Here is a 17,809-nt window from a genome sequence, read left to right on the forward strand (position 1 = left end):
GAATCTCCCTTTCAGTGGCCGAATCCCCCTTTCAGTGGCCGGAATCCCCCTTTCAGTCAAGTCAGTCAAACTGACCTACCTCCAAACATATCAGAAATCCAGGTCTTAAAAAGGAGGTAGAATTCGAATAGAGTGAAATTTACAGAGGTTATGAACAGAAAATCAGAGAAAGCAAGGCCTTAAACAGTCTCGCTGTATTTCACCAGGGACCTATATAGGTCTATGATTTCACCAAGAGCTATCGAAGGCCTGCGATACGTACTCCATATGTTCACAAGGGAAGCAAAATCTTCAGCAATGCACCGCGCCTAACCCTGCAGTACAAAAAGTGGGTGGAAAAAAACACACGGAGCCTGCAACACAGCACCAAACACACTGTGAATGCTGTGTGCTACCCACCAGAAACACCCAAAACTCCGTAGTTTGTTGCGTAGTGGTGTAGTAGTTGTGTACGTGTTGTAACATTCTAGGCTGCAGGTGTAGTTCCTTAGTCTTCAATGGTGAGTTGTGTTTGTGTGTGACTTCAATGTCTAATCAAACTGTTGCAGCCCTATAGTCTCAGCATAGACCAAATGGTCTATATATATAGTCTCAGACACTAATCATAATGGATTTTCCATCCCCACTCAAGCTCAAGGCGGCAAGTTAGCAAAGTATTCAGTTTATTGGCCTGCGGGGACTCCCTAGGCCGCCGCAGGATAGCGAGCTGAACTGAGTAGTGGAGTACTTGCCCGTTTCATAGCCGTTATCAAGTTTTAGTTGTTTTTGTTTTGTTTTCAAATGAAGAACATTGATATTGTTAAAATGGGCACTGATTTCATGACCAACCCCAAGTTCTGAGACTGAGATGCCACATCATGTGACGCCGCAATTCAGTATTTCACTCATGAGCCCGGTGATGGATGCTGCAGCCACTGCATCCTTTTTACATTTAGTCAAGTTTTGACTAAATGTTTTAACATAGAGGGGGGAATCGAGACGAGGGTCGTGGTGTATGTGTGTCTGTCTGTCTGTCTGTCTGTGTGTGTGTGTGTAGAGCGATTCAGACTAAACTACTGGGCCGATCTTTTCAGTGAAATTTGACATGAGAGTTCCTGGGAATGATATCCTCAGACGTTTTTTTCATTTATTTGATAAATGTCTTTGATGACGTCATATCCGGCTTTTCGTGAAAGTTGAGGCGGTACTGTCACGCTCTCATTTTTCAACCAAACTGGTTGAAATTTTGGTCAAGTAATTTCCGACGAAGCCCGGACTTCGGTATTGCATTTCAGCTTGGTGGCTTAAAAATTAATTAATGACTTTGGTCATTAAAAATCTGAAAATTGTAAAAAAATTATTTTTTTTGTAAAACGATCCAAATTTACGTTCATCTTATTCTCCATCATTTTCTGATTCCAAAAACATATAAATATGTTATATTTGGATTAAAAACAAGCTCTGAAAATTAAAAATATAAAAATTATGATCAAAATTAAATTTTCGAAATCAATTTAAAAACACTTTCATCTTATTCCTTGTCGGTTCCTGATTCCAAAAACATATAGATATGATATGTTTGGATTGAAAACACGCTCAGAAAAATAAAACGAAGAGAGGTACAGAAAAGCGTGCTATCCTTCTCAGCGCAACTACTACCCCGCTCTTCTTGTCAATTTCACTGCCTTTGCCATGAGCGGTGGACTGACGATGCTACGAGTATACGGTCTTGCTGCGTTGCATTGCGTTCAGTTTCATTCTGTGAGTTCGACAGCTACTTGACTAAATGTTGTATTTTCGCCTTACGCGACTTGTTGTTCTTAGGACTGAGCATCAGTCGATTTGTAAATCCTCAGTTTATTTTATTTAGGTTGTTTCCATGTACACTTATAAGGCGATTGCAACTTGCAGATGAAATCAACGAATCATGAGGCAAAAGAAGTGATTGAATAGTAAAACAAACAAAAAACACAACGTGGCAACCATTTTCAGTAAATTCTGTATCAATTTGTTGTCAGACAGTCGCTGACTTCATCAGGATGGTAAGGAATGATGGCACGTGATTGAATATTGTAATGTCGTTTGTGCCTCAGTTCAAATGTTCCGAATTCGGGCCACGTTGTTCTCTTTCTGTAGCCATCAGTGTCATTATCTTTTCCGTCGTCGTAGTGGTCATCATCATTGTCGATGTTGTTTCTTTTACTTCTTGACCAGACCGGACAAATGTTGCATCAAAATGTCTTGACATTCAGGTCGAAATAACATGACTTGCGTCAGGCCGTTTTCAGCCCGTTGTTTCCTTTAATAATTCACCCCCCGCCCCCCATATATTATGTGTGTACCAGCCAGTCCACTCTTCTTTATTTTCTTTTGGATTGTTGTTGGTGGTGGTGTTGGTGTTGTTGTTGTTGTTGTTGTTGTTGTTGTTGTTGGTGGTGGTGGTGTTTTAGTTGTTGCTGGGGCTCCCGGTGATAATCACTAGATCATTTCCGCCATCAGCATGATCTGACTGATTTAGACTCGAGTACCAGGCATTCCACTAATACATCAACACTAGCTTCTTTGTTAGTTTGTGAATATCTGGTCACATACCGATCTTCTGGGTGCGCAATTTTGTACAATTGAAACCATATGGTCTGACCGGCCAGGCTTCTACATGGTCCATAAATCAAAACTGACAAAGAAAGGTATGTTGTTGGAACGTGTAATTATTGACAAGAAAAACGTTACGTTCTCTTATGCATCGGTCTTTTAAGTGCACAGACAAACACTAATTATACAAAACTTATCTGACAAAACGGCTGAGCATTTTGTTAGATAAGTTTTGTCTAATTAGTGCACGGTTTGTGCATTTAAAAGACAGCTGGGTACGGGTCGATATATCTGTGAACGTGACGTTTTGGGGTTTTGTCAATAATTACACGTTCCAATCAACATACCTTTCTTGGTTTTTTTTATTCTGAATTTTGGAACATTGGCAGTCGATCAGTTTGTTTCTGGATTTGTACATGGTCCAGATGAGAGCGTCCTTCCACAAACTTGCTGAACAGCCCGACCTGCCCTCTGAACGTACAGAGTGGAATATCAGTTATTGCTGAACGCCATGGTCTGTTTTGCAGACTTAGCCTACATATTATGTGCCAATTACGAAATTTTGCCAGCACAAAACGCACAGACACAGACACACAGACACTTACACAGACATACGGCTCACACACACACACACACATACACACACACACACACACACACACACATACACACACACACACACACACATACACGCACGCACGCACACACACACACACACACGCACGCACGCACACACACACGCACACACACACACTGACACACACACACACACACACATCCTACCACACACATAACAACAACAACAACAACCTTCACAACAACAACAACAACAACAACCTTCACAACAACAACAGCGACAACAACCTACACTGACTCAGTCTGCACAGAAAGCAGCCATGCTACATGTAGATTTGTAGCCCGTGTCAAATATCCCATGGCATTGAAAACATATGGAGAAAGCAGTGGAGATTAACATGATAGTTTACATGAACAGTACCATATCTTTACAAGTCTTCCTTTGAATGTAAAGCGGGTACCACACGAGTCGACATTTAGGCTGCTCTTTCTTGCGAAATTCTATTCTTCGAAAACGTGCACGTCCCGTGAATGAGAAATAAAAGATTTTAGGATGAGGCACAATTTTAAATTTAAAAAAGAATGGTTGAACGAATTGACTCCATGAATGTACAGTAAGCCTACCTATAACGAAGCTCGATCATCAGTACTATGGATAGAGAGGGGCTTTTCAGTGTGGAGTTTATACAAGATCAACGAGGCCGAATCAGAAAGCTGAACGAGCGGGAAAGCTACACCGGTCAAGGTAGTCGATCGTCGTCTCACTGCGTTGAACTTAAACCCACGGGGAGAGTGAACAAACCGAAGAAGAAGAAGAAGAAGAAAAAGAAGAATAAGGATACCAACAGCCACAGGGCAAAAATCATGCCATAGTTCTAAGCGCCTTACAAAATATACTCACGGAATAAAATAACTTAACATGTTTTAAAATTTAATTAAATTAATATCTCAAAATCGGAAAAAGTTGCAGGAGAGCAGGATGGTACGATCATAGAACCATCAATTCCTGAGAAGAGGAAAAAAACCGGAATGTTCTCGGTTGCTTAGTTTTTTCACAATTGGTCCTCAAAGACGCATGGTGTCATTTTGGAGTTTACTAGACTGACGCCTAAGCTTGCCGACGCTGCCGACAGCCAGTGCACGCTGTGTGTGCTGTAAACAGGTAGGCCTGCACTCTTTGACTCTCGGGGCACGTCTACCCGTACTTGAAACCTGCAAAAGGTCTGCTGCTGTCAAGCTGTCACATTTGTGTTGACCCCAATACCAGCTGTTGATTTGGTTAATTGTGGCATTCATCAGTCTGATATTGTAAAATGATAACTTACCTGAGGAAAATGATTTCTCTGGGCCACGCAAGGGTCAGCGAATCGTTCTCCCACACGTCGGTAGACACGTCGCCTGCCATCATGATGGAATAGTTGACACCTGCTTTCATCAGAGAAGAGAACTTGGCCCCATTGTCGCAGGTTACGCTGACGAAGCTGCTGTCTGCACCAGGCCAGGCGGGCAGCGCGGTGCCTGGGTTGCAGGACGGGCCGGACAGCAGGACGCCTGGGTCGAATGCCATGTTCCTTCAGACGGTTCCTGACGACACGGGGGCAGATGCGGCGAAGTCCTGGGATGGTTCTGGCAGTAACAGTAGCCGGGTGGAATCGATTACGCAGATGCTGCACCCTAATGAAGCGGTCTTGCTGAGGATTGGTGACACGGGGCCGTCCTTGGCGAGGCAGGTCTCGAACGTTACCGTTGTTTTGCTGGTACCTTCTTCGCCACAAGGCAACTGATTGCCTGGTCACTCCGAATCTCCTAGCAACATCAGTATAAGTCATCCCTCCTCTCAACATCCCTATTGCGACGAGTCTATCGTTCACACACGTTCGTGGCATGGTGAAAGAGAAAGACAGAGTGGACAGTTTTGGGCAAAGAGAAAGAAACATTTTAGTGAGTTGTTCTCACTCACAAACAAACGGACAAACCAAAGGCAGTACTTTCATGCAATATTCGTGGATCAGCAGCAGACCTTTTGCAGGTTTCAAGTACGGGTAGACGTGCCCCGAGAGTCAAAGAGTGCAGGCCTACCTGTTTACAGCACACACAGCGTGCACTGGCTGTCGGCAGCGTCGGCAAGCTTAGGCGTCAGTCTAGTAAACTCCAAAATGACACCATGCGTCTTTGAGGACCAATTGTGAAAAAAACTAAGCAACCGAGAACATTCCGGTTTTTTTCCTCTTCTCAGGAATTGATGGTTCTATGATCGTACCACCCCGCTCTCCTGCAACTTTTTCCGATTTTGAGATATTAAATTTTAAAACATGTTAAGTTATTTTATTCCGTGAGTATATATACACAAGTAAACAATTCTGTATTAAACGACACAAGACCAATCAGTCATAGAACAAAAGATTGTGAACCAAAAATCAAACGAAAATCAACTCCACATACACACCACAGCCCTCACAACACGAAAGTAGATTTATGTATCACTTGCAGTGGTGAGACGAGCAAACCCGTTGCGTTTAGTTCAGCAGAGTGGTAATTCGTTACAGGCCTACGTCGAATCTGACTGGGCCTCTGGGAAGCTCCCTGCAGTTTCAAATCTCTGGCAGCGTGGCGGCGCGCGAGAACTGATTTGTCACTGAGTCGGGCTTTATCTGTCCGAAACGGTCTGGTTCATTGAAAACTTAGGGAAACGTGGAATAGGTACAGTGCAAGTTCAACGGAGAGTCAGTACCTGCTGGGTGAAACATAATAGAAATAGACAGAGTTGTTACGGTGGAACCAGCACCTGATCTGTTTTGTCCAGTGAAGTGGTCTATCAGGACAGCCAAGGTTTTGAGTCAGTCAGTGCATCTAATGGGTATTTACCTGGAACGAGTTACTACCAATTACTAACTAATTCTGACGGTATTTGCCAGCAGGAACCGGCTTGAAAACTAACCAGCCAGGCCAGATTTCGTGTTAGCAGTCAAGGTGCATCACGTAGCCTGTTTTGTTCCGCTGTTGGCCATTTCCCGGGTCGTACGTGCAGAAGTTCTGACGCCTGTCAGTGTCTCTTTGGTGACTTTGGTTGAGGCTGGAGACATTCTTCAAGGACCTTGGGTGACGGAGCTTTCTGTTTATTCTGTGGTTTACTCGACTGACATTTGACTGAGTAGTAGGTTACGTACGCGTGCTGTCACCAGTGAAGTCTTTAGCTTTTGTGAATTTATTTGAACCTGCAGATGAATTCCGCTACAAATCAGTGATGGAAAAACGGTTCAGTCGACTTGAAGTTTCGGATGGCGTAAGTACTTCTGCGTAAGCCTAAAGTATTACTTTGTCAGAACACAGTCAATAATGATAACGAAAAAGAGTGACATTCAAACAGTCTGCGTAAGTATAAGTATTACTTTGCCAGTACACAATTGATAATGATAAAAAAGGAGTGAAATTCAAACAGCCTGCGTTAGTAAAAGAATTACTTTGCCAGTACACAGTCGATAATGATAAAGAAAATGAGTGAAATTCAAACAGCCTGCGTTAGTAAAAGAATTACTTTGCCAGTACACAGTCGATAATGATAAAGAAAATGAGTGAAATTCAAACAGCCTGCGTTAGTAAAAGAATTACTTTGCCAGTACACAGTCGATAATGATAAAGAAAATGAGTGAAATTCAAACAGCCTGCGTTAGTAAAAGAATTACTTTGCCAGTACACAGTCGATAATGATAAAGAAAATGAGTGAAATTCAAACAGCCTGCGTTAGTAAAAGAATTACTTTGCCAGTACACAGTCGATAATGATAAAGAAAATGAGTGAAATTCAAACAGCCTGCGTTAGTAAAAGAATTACTTTGCCAGTACACAGTCGATAATGATAAAGAAAATGAGTGAAATTCAAACAGCCTGCGTTAGTAAAAGAATTACTTTGCCAGTAGGCCTACACAGTCGATAATGATAAAGAAAAGGAGAGAAATTCAAACTGAGTCATTGACATTGGTCAAAGTTGTCCTGTCTGATTTGAATTGTCATTGTCACGGTCTTGATCGGCATCTTTCTTTCTTTCTTTTTCTTTCTCTTTTGTTTTTTGTTTCTGTCTGGATCTGGATCTGGATGCCCAATTAAAATGTTGTTTGTGGGCCGGGTTTATTTCGTAGGAGCCGACTTCACCATTTAAAAGACCTCTTCCTATGTATGGTTGTAAATTGCTCAGTCCCATAAAATATGTATATGTACAGCCTGGTTTTACAAGTTTAAAAACAGAAGTTGGGTTGCTTAGGTCTTGGTTTGAACCCACTGCCCCCCGATTGCTGACGACTGACTTGTCGCCGGGGAGAAGGCGGCAGTCAGACATGAATGCTGGTGTTTACAAGGAACGAGGCTCTGTTTCGCTATTTTTTCTTTCGTTTCCACTCAGACAATTGTTTGTGCCTTGTTGCAGCAGCACTGCAGGCGCAGTGCGGCTGCTCTGGTTTATATACCTTTCGGGACCGCCACTCAGATTTCTATGAGCCCCTCGACACTGTTTACAATCCAACCCGCCTTGTTATTCCATGGAAGAAGCATAGGCCTACCTTTTCCAGATAGAAAACTATCACTCGAGCCGCTTACAACTGGTCTGTTCGGCAAACGAATTGAAAATTCTGCTCTTGGCTTCAAGCCAAAACTTTATTTAAATTTGAAAACTGAAAAAAGACCGCCAGAAGGTCTTCCAAGACAATACTCAAGGCTACGCAGACGGTCTGCAACACTATCAGATAGAGAGAGAGACAGAGACAGAGACAGAGAGAGAGAAAGAGAGACAGAGAGACAGAGACAGAGAGAGACAGAAAGAGACAGAAAGAGAGAGAGAGAGAGAGAGAGAGAGAGAGAGAGAGAGAGAGAGAGAGAGGGGGAGACAGAGATGGAGAGAGACTCAGACTCAGAACTTTATTACAAAAGGATAAAGGTTTTAGGCAAAGCCTATTCTTCCAACCTGGAAGAGAGAGACAGAGAGGGAGGGAGAGACAGACAGACAGGGAGATAGAAAGAGAGAGAGAGACAGAGAGAGAGAGAGAGAGAGAGAGAGAGATAAATACAGACAGACAGACAGACAGAGACAGATAGAGAGATAGAATCAATAAAACCACACGGAAGAATAAGAAAGAGAACCCCAGGATTGCTGCACACGTGATTCTATTTGTTGTTTTTATATTTAGTCAAAACTTATATTTAGTCAAGTTTTGACTAAATATTTTAACGTAGAGGGGGGAATCGAGACGAGGGTCGTGGTGTATGTGTGTGTGTGTGTGTGTGTGTGTGTGTGTGTGTGTGTCTGTCTGTGTGTGTGTGTAGAGCGATTCAGACTAAACTACTGGACCGATCTTTATGAAATTTGACATGAGAGTTCCTGGGTATGAAATCCCTGAACGTTTTTTTCATTTTTTTGATAAATGTCTTTGATGACGTCATATCCGGCTTTTCGTGAAAGTTGAGGCGGCACTGTCACGCCCTCATTTTTCAACCAAATTGGTTCAAATTTTGGTCAAGTAACCTTCGACGAAGCCCGGGGTTCGGTATTGCATTTCAGCTTGGTGGCTTAAAAATTAATTAATGACTTTGGTCATTAAAAATCGGAAAATTGTAAAAAAAAATAAAAATTTATAAAACGCTCCAAATTTACGTTTATCTTATTTTCCATCATTTGCTGATTCCAAAAACATATAAATATGTTATATTCGGATTAAAAACAAGCTCTGAAAATTAAATATATAAAAATTATTATCAAAATTAAATTGTCCAAATCAATTTAAAAACACTTTCATCTTATTCCTTGTCGGTTCCTGATTCCAAAAACATATAGATATGATATGTTTGGATTAAAAACACGCTCAGAAAGTTAAAACAAAGAGAGGTACAGAAAAGCGTGCTATCCTTCTTAGCGCAACTACTACCCCGCTCTTCTTGTCAATTTCACTGCCTTTGCCATGAGCGGTGGCCTGACGATGCTACGAGTAAAAATGTAATGGCATTGCGTTCAGTTTCATTCTGTGAGTTCGACAGCTACTTGACTAAATATTGTATTTTCGCCTTACGCGACTTGTTATTCTTTATTCGGATTGATTCTTATTTGTCGGACTGTTTTTGTCCGTTTCTTTACTCATTTATTTATCCATTCAATTATTTATGTGTGTTTTTACAATTATCCAGAAGTTTATACTTTTATTTATTTATTCATTTAAATTTATTTTCCCTTGAATCAGACCACAAACACAGTCATTAGAGTGATACATTGTGTTTGGTTTATATTTCAAGCTGAACAGCAGTATTTTAAGTTTCTGCTGACGTCACACGTTATCTTGGACGTTCCAAGGAAATTGTTTTACTGTCTCTGTTTAGCTTCGGGTAGGCCCCTACTAGACACCGACTGCTGCGAATCCTCTCTCGGACACAGGAGTATATCCCCTGTAGCATATTTCTAAAGCCCCCTGTGGCAGATAATTCCTAAAAATAAAGTTCTATCTGGCAGAAAGTGCAGATATTGAGAGAAACTACACAGCCCCGTGTGGCTACACCCCCCCTTCGGTGAGATACTGCGCTGCAGGGAAGCAAAGGAAAAGGTTTTGGACGGTGTAATTAGCTAAGCTTTGTGGGTACAGTGGAATCCCCCTTCTAAGACCTCAATTCAGAGAAAACCAGGGTTTGAACACTTTCTACTCCACCTATGTTGACCAAGGTGTTTTTTTTTTATCCGAGACCAGCTGTGCTGCAGCAGTAACAGCAGGTTACTCAGAATTGTAGTAACTGTGTAGTAACTGTGTATTAACACGCTGGAATGCAGGCGTTAAATGGACGTTACAGGACTCGGAAGCGGCGACTGAAGCTAACAGTCTGAGCGGATAATATATCTGTACCTGGTTAGATAGAGCCATATGAGTGGGTACGGATATATCCGTTCCTGGGAGACAATGAGTTAAATAGGAGGGAGTCTTAAAATGGGGGTACATTTACAGAGGTTATGAACAGAAAATCTGAGAAAACAGGGAAGGAGTCTTAGAATGGGAGGGGTTTTAAAATGGGGGTTCCACTGTCTAGGACTGTTGATTCCACTCTTCGTTCTGAGGTTATTAATTAATTTTTATTCATGTATTTATTACTTAGTTAGTGGAAGAATCTTTTGTAATGTATGTTTGATGGTGTATGCTTTTAATTAAGCGTTGTTGACTATGAATGTAGATGTAAATGCTTGTATAACTGTGTTTTAATTTTAAATGTGTCAAGCGCAAAGTGCATAATTGTAAAGTTATGATGTTGCGCTATATAAATGCTCATTTATTATTATTATTATTATTATTATTATTATTATTATTATTATTATTATTATTAGTGCCAGTACTGAACATTCGCAGAACGTGTGCAGAAATGAGGATACAGGTTTGGTGCCAGTACACTACACTTGTTGGTCAGTTGTCAAATTAAGGGTCTATATATTTCAACAGCCTGCATGTTAATATTGGTTATATAGGTGGTTATTCTTTTTTTTTCTTTTTTTTTCTGGTGAGTCACGATGGTATTTTTCATTGATTTTCGCTTAGTTCAGGGACAATCTTTTGTAGTATCTGCGCGAATTTTTCTTTTGTATGTGTGAGTTAGTTTTGCTGTTGTTAGCTCAAAAGCCGAATGGACCTAAAGCCAAATACAAACCTTGTGAAACCTTGATGCTTTGGGAGTACTTAAGAATGCATCAGAGTTCAAGCCAGCAAACTAAACAAACACACAAACACACAAACACACAAACAAACAAACAAACAAACAAACAAATGAATAATTAAATAAATAACAAGTGATAGTATGGAACAAAATCAAAAAGAATAATCCAGTTTTCATGCACAGAATAGAATCAGAATAAAACAAAACCTGCATGAAATATTGACACCCTCACTGTTGCCTTCCATTTATATTTTCTTCTGACTTGCCCTATCCATCCCCAGTCAACTGAAAGCTAAAGGAAATATTCATTTTTGGTTTGTTAATTTCGGGTTAACTTCTTGCCCTTTGGGCAGTTGAACTGAACTTGTAATTTGGTACCATTCTTTTTGTGTGTGTTCACAATCATGTACACCATCCCACCCAGGCTTTTACATGAGACAAGACTATCCCTCCATGGCCACTTGGACACATACTTAAAATCAATAGCCTGCCTGCGTTCTGGATCTTTTAATGAATTAGAATAGAATAGCAGATTGGTGGCAGTTACGAATTTAGTTCATCAAGAAATTCCCACCCCACACAGAAAGCGGCTTCGCAGTTGATTTTTACATTTAGTCAAGTTTTGACTAAATGTTTTAACGTAGGGGGGGGAATCGAGACGAGGGTGTGGTGTATGTGTGTGTGTGTGTGTGTGTGTGTGTGTGTGTGTGTGTGTGTGTGTGTGTGTCTGTGCGTGTGTGTGTGTAGAGCGATTCAGACTAAACTACTGGACCAATCTTTATGAAATTTTACATGAGAGTTCCTGGGAATGATATCCCCGGATTTTATTTGATTTTTTTCGATAAATGTCTTTGATGACGTCATATCCGGCTTTTTGTAAAAGTTGAGGCGGCACTGTCACACCCTCATTTTTCAATCAAATTGATTGAAATTTTGGCCAAGCAATCTTCGACGAAGGCCGGACTTCGGTATTGCATTTCAGCTTGGTGGCTTAAAAATTAATTAATGACTTTGGTCATTAAAAATCTGAAAATTGTAAAAAAAAAATTTTTTTTATAAAACGATCCAAATTTACGTTCATCTTATTCTTTATCATGTTCTGATTCCAAAAAACATATAAATATGTTATATTTGGATTAAAAACAAGCTCTGAAAATTAAAAATATAAAAATTATGATCAAAATTAACTTTCCCAAATCGATTTAAAAACAATTTCATCTTATTCCTTGTCGGTTCCTGATTCTAAAAACATATAGATATGATATGTTTGGATTAAAAACACGCTCAGAAAGTTAAAACGAAGAGAGGTACAGAAAAGCGTGCTATGAAGCACAGCGCAACCGCTACCGCGCCAAACAGGCTCGTAACTTTCACTGCCTTTTGCACTAGCGGCGGACTACGTTCAGTTTCATTCTGTGAGTTCCACAGCTTGACCAAATGTAGTAATTTCGCCTTACGCGACTTGTTGGTATGTGTCCAAGCGGAGGGCTGGTCTTATCCCGTGTAAAAGCCAGAACTGATAAACTGCTAGCTTAAATGATGTGTTAACACGTGAGGGGGGGTACACGTATACATGAATCCTTATAACGAAACTTGTAATGTTAATGAACACTTTGTTTGATTTCATCTATGGTGTTTTGCATTGTTTTCAGGCCGCGAAGGAGAAGGTCCAGCGGAGGAAACCCAGACGCTTCACAAAGAAACACATGTTCTCCGATGAGAAAATCCATGGTAACTCTAATTTCATCGCATTTGTTATTTGGAGGAACATGTTCCAAAGTTGATTTTTAGCAAAAAAGATTAAAACTTATAAGATCGGATGTTTTTATGCAAAGCAACAAACCCACAAAAGCTCTGATTGATTGATTGATTGATTGATTGATTGATTGATTAATTGATTGATTAATTTGATCGGATTGATTGATTGATTGATTGATTGATTGATTGAAGAATCGGACTGAGAAAGCGAAAGCTTTGACCCAGTTTGAACTCTGGCTGAGATTTTTTTGTTAAAGAAAAAAAAGTCTGTACACTACACCAGCGTGTGGGGAGATCGAGGTCACTGGGCCTTTGTAATGTTACGTCGATATCTCCCGTGAGGCACGGACGGACGTTTCTCGCCCAGTTAACGCTCGGTTTGATATGTGTTCTGAGATATCAGTTCAAATGTGATCAGTCTTTGCGTTGACCTAGTCCTCCTGCTCCCTTCACTCAACTAAATACTAATACAGCTCTTTACTGGCTGTCCAACACGTGCTTTTGTGCCGAGTGTAAGCTTCCAAATAAGCAGAGTATGCTTGCAAAGCAATGCATACTGTACGAGGTCAGCGCAATAGATCCCAGGGCCGATGGATCCAAGATGAAAGGGTCTGTAGACCCAATGTCTGATAGACCCTAGGGTCGATGGATCCAAGATGAAAGGGTCTGTAGACCCAATGTCTGATTGACCCAAGGGCCTATGGATCCAAGATGAAAGGGTCTGTAGACCCAATATCTGATAGACCCAAAGGTCGATGAATCCAATGGTCTGTAGAATCAAGCTTCGGCTCAGATAGGATTATGATCCTTATTTTCGTGGAGCTTCACTGGGTCAATGGATTCTTGTATCCATCCACTCTTAGACGCAAGGGTCGAAAGATTCTTTATTGAGACGCATTTGTTTGATCGATCCTTGGATCAAAGGGCCATCGGATACATGGATATGCAACCAACACAATGCCAGAACGACCTCTGAGCTGATACAGCCCTGTCATGACTCAAGCGAACCGTGTGTGTGTGCGTGTTTGTGTATGTAGGGTCTGCTTACTCTATATCAATTGAACTAGCTGTCCACACATACACGCAGACCTCACCTGTTGGCAAGGCGTGTTTCTGTCCACTGATTGGTCAGCCTTTATTCATTTGGCTACAACTGCTGCTGTTGACCACGTGTGATGGTAAATCCGCCCCCCCCCCCCCCCCCCATACACCGGTGTAAGACGGCTTGGAGGTGGACTTGAAAAATGGGCAGGGCTAATTGCTTCTGAGAGCTAATGAAGGAATCAGTGTCAGTTGAGCAAGTGAAGTTCACAGGTGTGGCTTCACGAGTGGCTTGAGTGAGTTGTTGGGAGGGGGGGGGGGGGGTGGGGGGGGGTGGAATGCGGGAGGTGGCAACAGAAGCGTGAAGGGGGATGTGATGACGGTGGGAGGAAGAAATCATTCTACTCAAGCGAGAAGGAAAGCAAGTGCACTCTGTGTTTGTCTGTCCGTCTCTGGCTGTCTCTCTCTCTCTGCCTCTCTCTGTCTGTCTCTCTGTGTCTTTCGCCCCCCCCCCCCTCTCGCTCTCTCTCTCTCTCTCTCTCTCTCTCTCTCTCTCTCTCTCTCTCTCTCTCTCTCTCTCTCTCTCTCTCTCTCTCTCTCCCAAGCACGACATACCATTAACGTTTAAAAAAACAAAAACCTTCGCAAACCCTTGTTTCTTGACATTGCGATGAATCTCAGAACACAATGTTGTCAATCGTAATCGGCCAACACTATTTTCCAGGAGTATATAAATTACATGAAAAACCGTACTGCCTGTATTGTTCTTCCCCAAAGACTTTTGATAATGGTTATCGCGGGTCAACATACCGTGGCGTACATGCAATTGTGCTAGTCTTGTTACTTTTCGAAGGCTTCCGAAAGTAATGTGAAAAATGGCAATCGGCCAATATACGTATCACACATACCGTACTCACAGTGCCAGTGGTGCTCGTGTTGTTGTTGTTCCAACACAATGTGTATAATGGTAGTCGACCAATATATCACATCGTACACACAGCGCCAGTGGTACTAGTGTTGTTGTTGTTCCAACTTAAAGTAATGTTGAGAATGGTAATCGGCCCATACAGTTGATACAGTGGAACCTCCCGTTTAAGACCCCCTATCTAAAACTTCCGTCCTTTTAAGACCTTGCTTTTTCAGATTTTTTGTTCATGGCCTGTGTAAATGTACCCCCATTTTCAGACTCCCTCCTTTGTAAGACCTGATTTTCTCAGACTGTTGGAGGTCTAAAAAGAGGAGTTCCACTGTAATGGTTGTCCGCCAGCAGATCACTGTAATGGTTGTCCGCCAGCAGATCACTGTAATGGTTGTCCGCCAGCAGATCACTGTAATGGTTGTCCGCCAGCAGATCACACGGTGTTTACACTGGCCCAGTGTTGTTGTTGGCAATAGTCACAAGACAGCGTGAGGGCCAGTAAAGTTTGTTTGTTTGTTTGCTTAACGCCCAGCCGACCACGAGGGGCCATAAAATATCAGGGCGGTGCTGCTTTGACATATAACGTGCGCCACACACAAGACAGAAGTCGCAGCACAGGCTTCATGTCTCACTCAGTCACATTATTCTGACACCGGACCAACCAGTCCTAGCTAGCACTAACCCCATAATGACCGGCACGGTTGGCCTAGTGGTAAGGCGTCCGCCCCGTGATCGGGAGGTCGTGGGTTCGAACCCCGGCCGGGTCATACCTAAGACTTTAAAATTGGCATTCTAGTGGCTGCTCCGCCTGGCGTCTGGCGTCTGGCATTATGGGGTTAGTGCTAGGACTGGTTGGTCCGGTGTCAGAATAATGTGCCGCTGGGTGAGACATGAAGCCTGTGCCTGTCTTGTGTGTGGCGCACGTTAAATGTCAAAGCAGCACCGCCCTGATAATTATGGCCCTTCGTGGTCGGCTGGGCGTTAAGCAAACAAACAAACAAACAAAACCATAATGCCAGACGCCAGGCGGAGCAGCCATTAGATTGCCAATTTTAAAGTCTTAGGTATGACCCGGCCGGGGTTCGAACCCACGACCTCCCGATCACGGGGAGGACGCCTTACCACTAGGCCAACTGTGCCGGTCGGCCAGTAAAGTGAGCGAAGCGAGAAACGACCTACATGAGTTTGTTGCGGTCACAGGCACGTGAACTTGAATACGACTCTTACTACGGGAGTTCGAACACTTTAAACTCATAAAGAAAGAGCGTTACAGACAGACGTACAGTCTTGTACATCACTGGCAAGTTCGCAGAAGCAGGATTTATCCGGCACGTTAGTGTTGGCACAGACCATAGATGTGTATTGACATCATAAGAAAGGGTGGGGGTGGGGGGGTTGGCAGGGTGACCTACCTATTTCTTATTTGTAGAGTTCTTTTAGTTGTGAAGATAAAAGACCCACCCCCCCCCCTCCTGCCCCCACTCACGGCCCTCACTCCCTAAACCCCACGTCAAGTGCCATGTGTTCGGTTCCAAATTCTGGAAACGAGGTTAGAGTGACTCGATCTGTTGTGGAATTTTAAAAACAAACAAGAATGGTTAGTTTTTGGAAAGTTTCACATGTAACAAAGCAAATCATTGAGCTTTTTTTTTTTTTTTTATCAAATATTAAACATTCGAATAACTTACCCCTTTTTTTTAATTCTGAATTTTGAAACGTTAGCAATCTGTTTTTGGATCTGTTGTGCAGAAACTCAGGCCGCCCTCACTGACCGAAAGAGAAAATTTTATATGTGCACGTGATAGTTTTTGGTTGATCCCGGTTTTAGTGTGTGTGTGTGTGTGTGTGTGTGTGTGTGTGTGTGTGTGTGTGTGTGTGTGTGTGTGTGTGTGTGTGTGTGTGTGTGTGTGTGTGTGTGTGAGAAGAACGATTAATAAGTGTTCATTATTATTTATTATTATTATTACAACACATCCAGCTGATACAATACACTGATGCTGTGTGCACCGCCTGTCTGTGTGCAGAGTTTCGCGACACGTTCCACATGTTCGACAAGAACGGGGACGGGATGATCACGACAGAGGAGCTGGGCCAGGTGATGATCTCACTGGGACAACGGCCCACCCACTCAGAGCTCAAGGCCTTCATCAGAGCCGTGGACACTGACCGTGAGTACATGTCGTGTGTGTGTGTGTGTGTGTGTGTGTGTGTGTGTGTGTGTGTGTGTGTGTGTGTGTGTGTGTGTGTGTGTGTGTGTGTGTGTGTGTGTGTGTGTGTGTGTGTGTGTGTGTGTGTGTGTGTGTGATGATCACTCTGGGACAACGGCCCACCCACTCCGAGCTCAAGGCTTTCATCAGAGCCGTGGACACTGACCGTGAGTACATCATAGTCGCGTTCCATGCAACAACATCGTTCTGTTACTGTTCGATAGCTTTATTTTTATTGCTGATTTTCTTTTGGTATTGTTATCGATGACATATTGCTGATAAAAACAGATCCCTATAGTTGACAACTGCTGTCATTAAGATTTGATGATAATGTTGTTTAACGCCCTCACGGTAAAACCTTTGGGGGCATGTTCCCGGGTGTTACCCCGACTTTAGATGAGACACACAGGTGTATGCGTGTTTAGGTGTAATCAGCCACCTCCACTTATGACAGACATTTTGTCTTTATTAAGTCAGTACGTTGACCCAAGGGCCAACACACACATGATGCTTATTTTCTAAAAAAAATACTAATTTTCTGATCAGTTTCAGTTGTAGGTCTGAAGAGAGAGGTTTTGTCGTATAGCATTTGCTCTTCTGTGCAGGCAGTGGAACCATCGACTTTGATGAGTTCGTGGACATCTTTGCTCGCAAGGTCACCATCGACCCCGAGGCAGAGCTGAAGCAAGTGTTCTGCGCCTTTGACAGCAACAACGATGGATTTATTTCCCCTGATGAACTCTTCAACGTCCTGTCCGGCTTGGGGGAGAAAATCAATAGGGTAGGGTATTTTGTGTGTACATGTGTGTGTGTGTGGGGGGGATATGTGTGTGTGTGTGTGTGTGTGTATGTGTGTGTGTATGTGTGTGTGTGTGTGTGTGTGACACATTGAGAAAGAGAGTGAGAAAGGGAAGAGAGAGAGAGATAGAGAGAGAGAGAGAGAGAGAGAGAGAGAGAGAGAGAGAGAGAGAGAGAGAGAGAGAGAGAGAGAGAGAGAGGTTTTCAATCACTTATGGCTGCGATCGGCGTGCCCATGTGTCTCACCAGAAAGTCACAATAAATCTCCTGTT

At 42.5% G+C, this 17,809-nt stretch overlaps 1 protein-coding gene across 1 annotated transcript in view; it reads left to right on the forward strand.

The window, feature by feature from the left end:
- Positions 1-5,885: 5,885 nt before the first annotated feature.
- The window catches only part of LOC138964887 (calmodulin-like), a gene marked incomplete in the record, with an annotated part of 27,125 nt that continues 15,201 nt past the window's right edge, over positions 5,886-17,809 (forward strand). The window contains 4 exon segments of the mRNA XM_070336959.1: positions 5,886-6,430; positions 12,467-12,545; positions 16,557-16,700; positions 17,345-17,520. Coding sequence (XP_070193060.1) covers positions 6,392-6,430; positions 12,467-12,545; positions 16,557-16,700; positions 17,345-17,520 — 438 coding nt within the window.

Source organism: Littorina saxatilis, linkage group LG1 (genome assembly GCF_037325665.1).
Source record: "Littorina saxatilis isolate snail1 linkage group LG1, US_GU_Lsax_2.0, whole genome shotgun sequence".
Taxonomy (NCBI): domain Eukaryota; kingdom Metazoa; phylum Mollusca; class Gastropoda; order Littorinimorpha; family Littorinidae; genus Littorina; species Littorina saxatilis.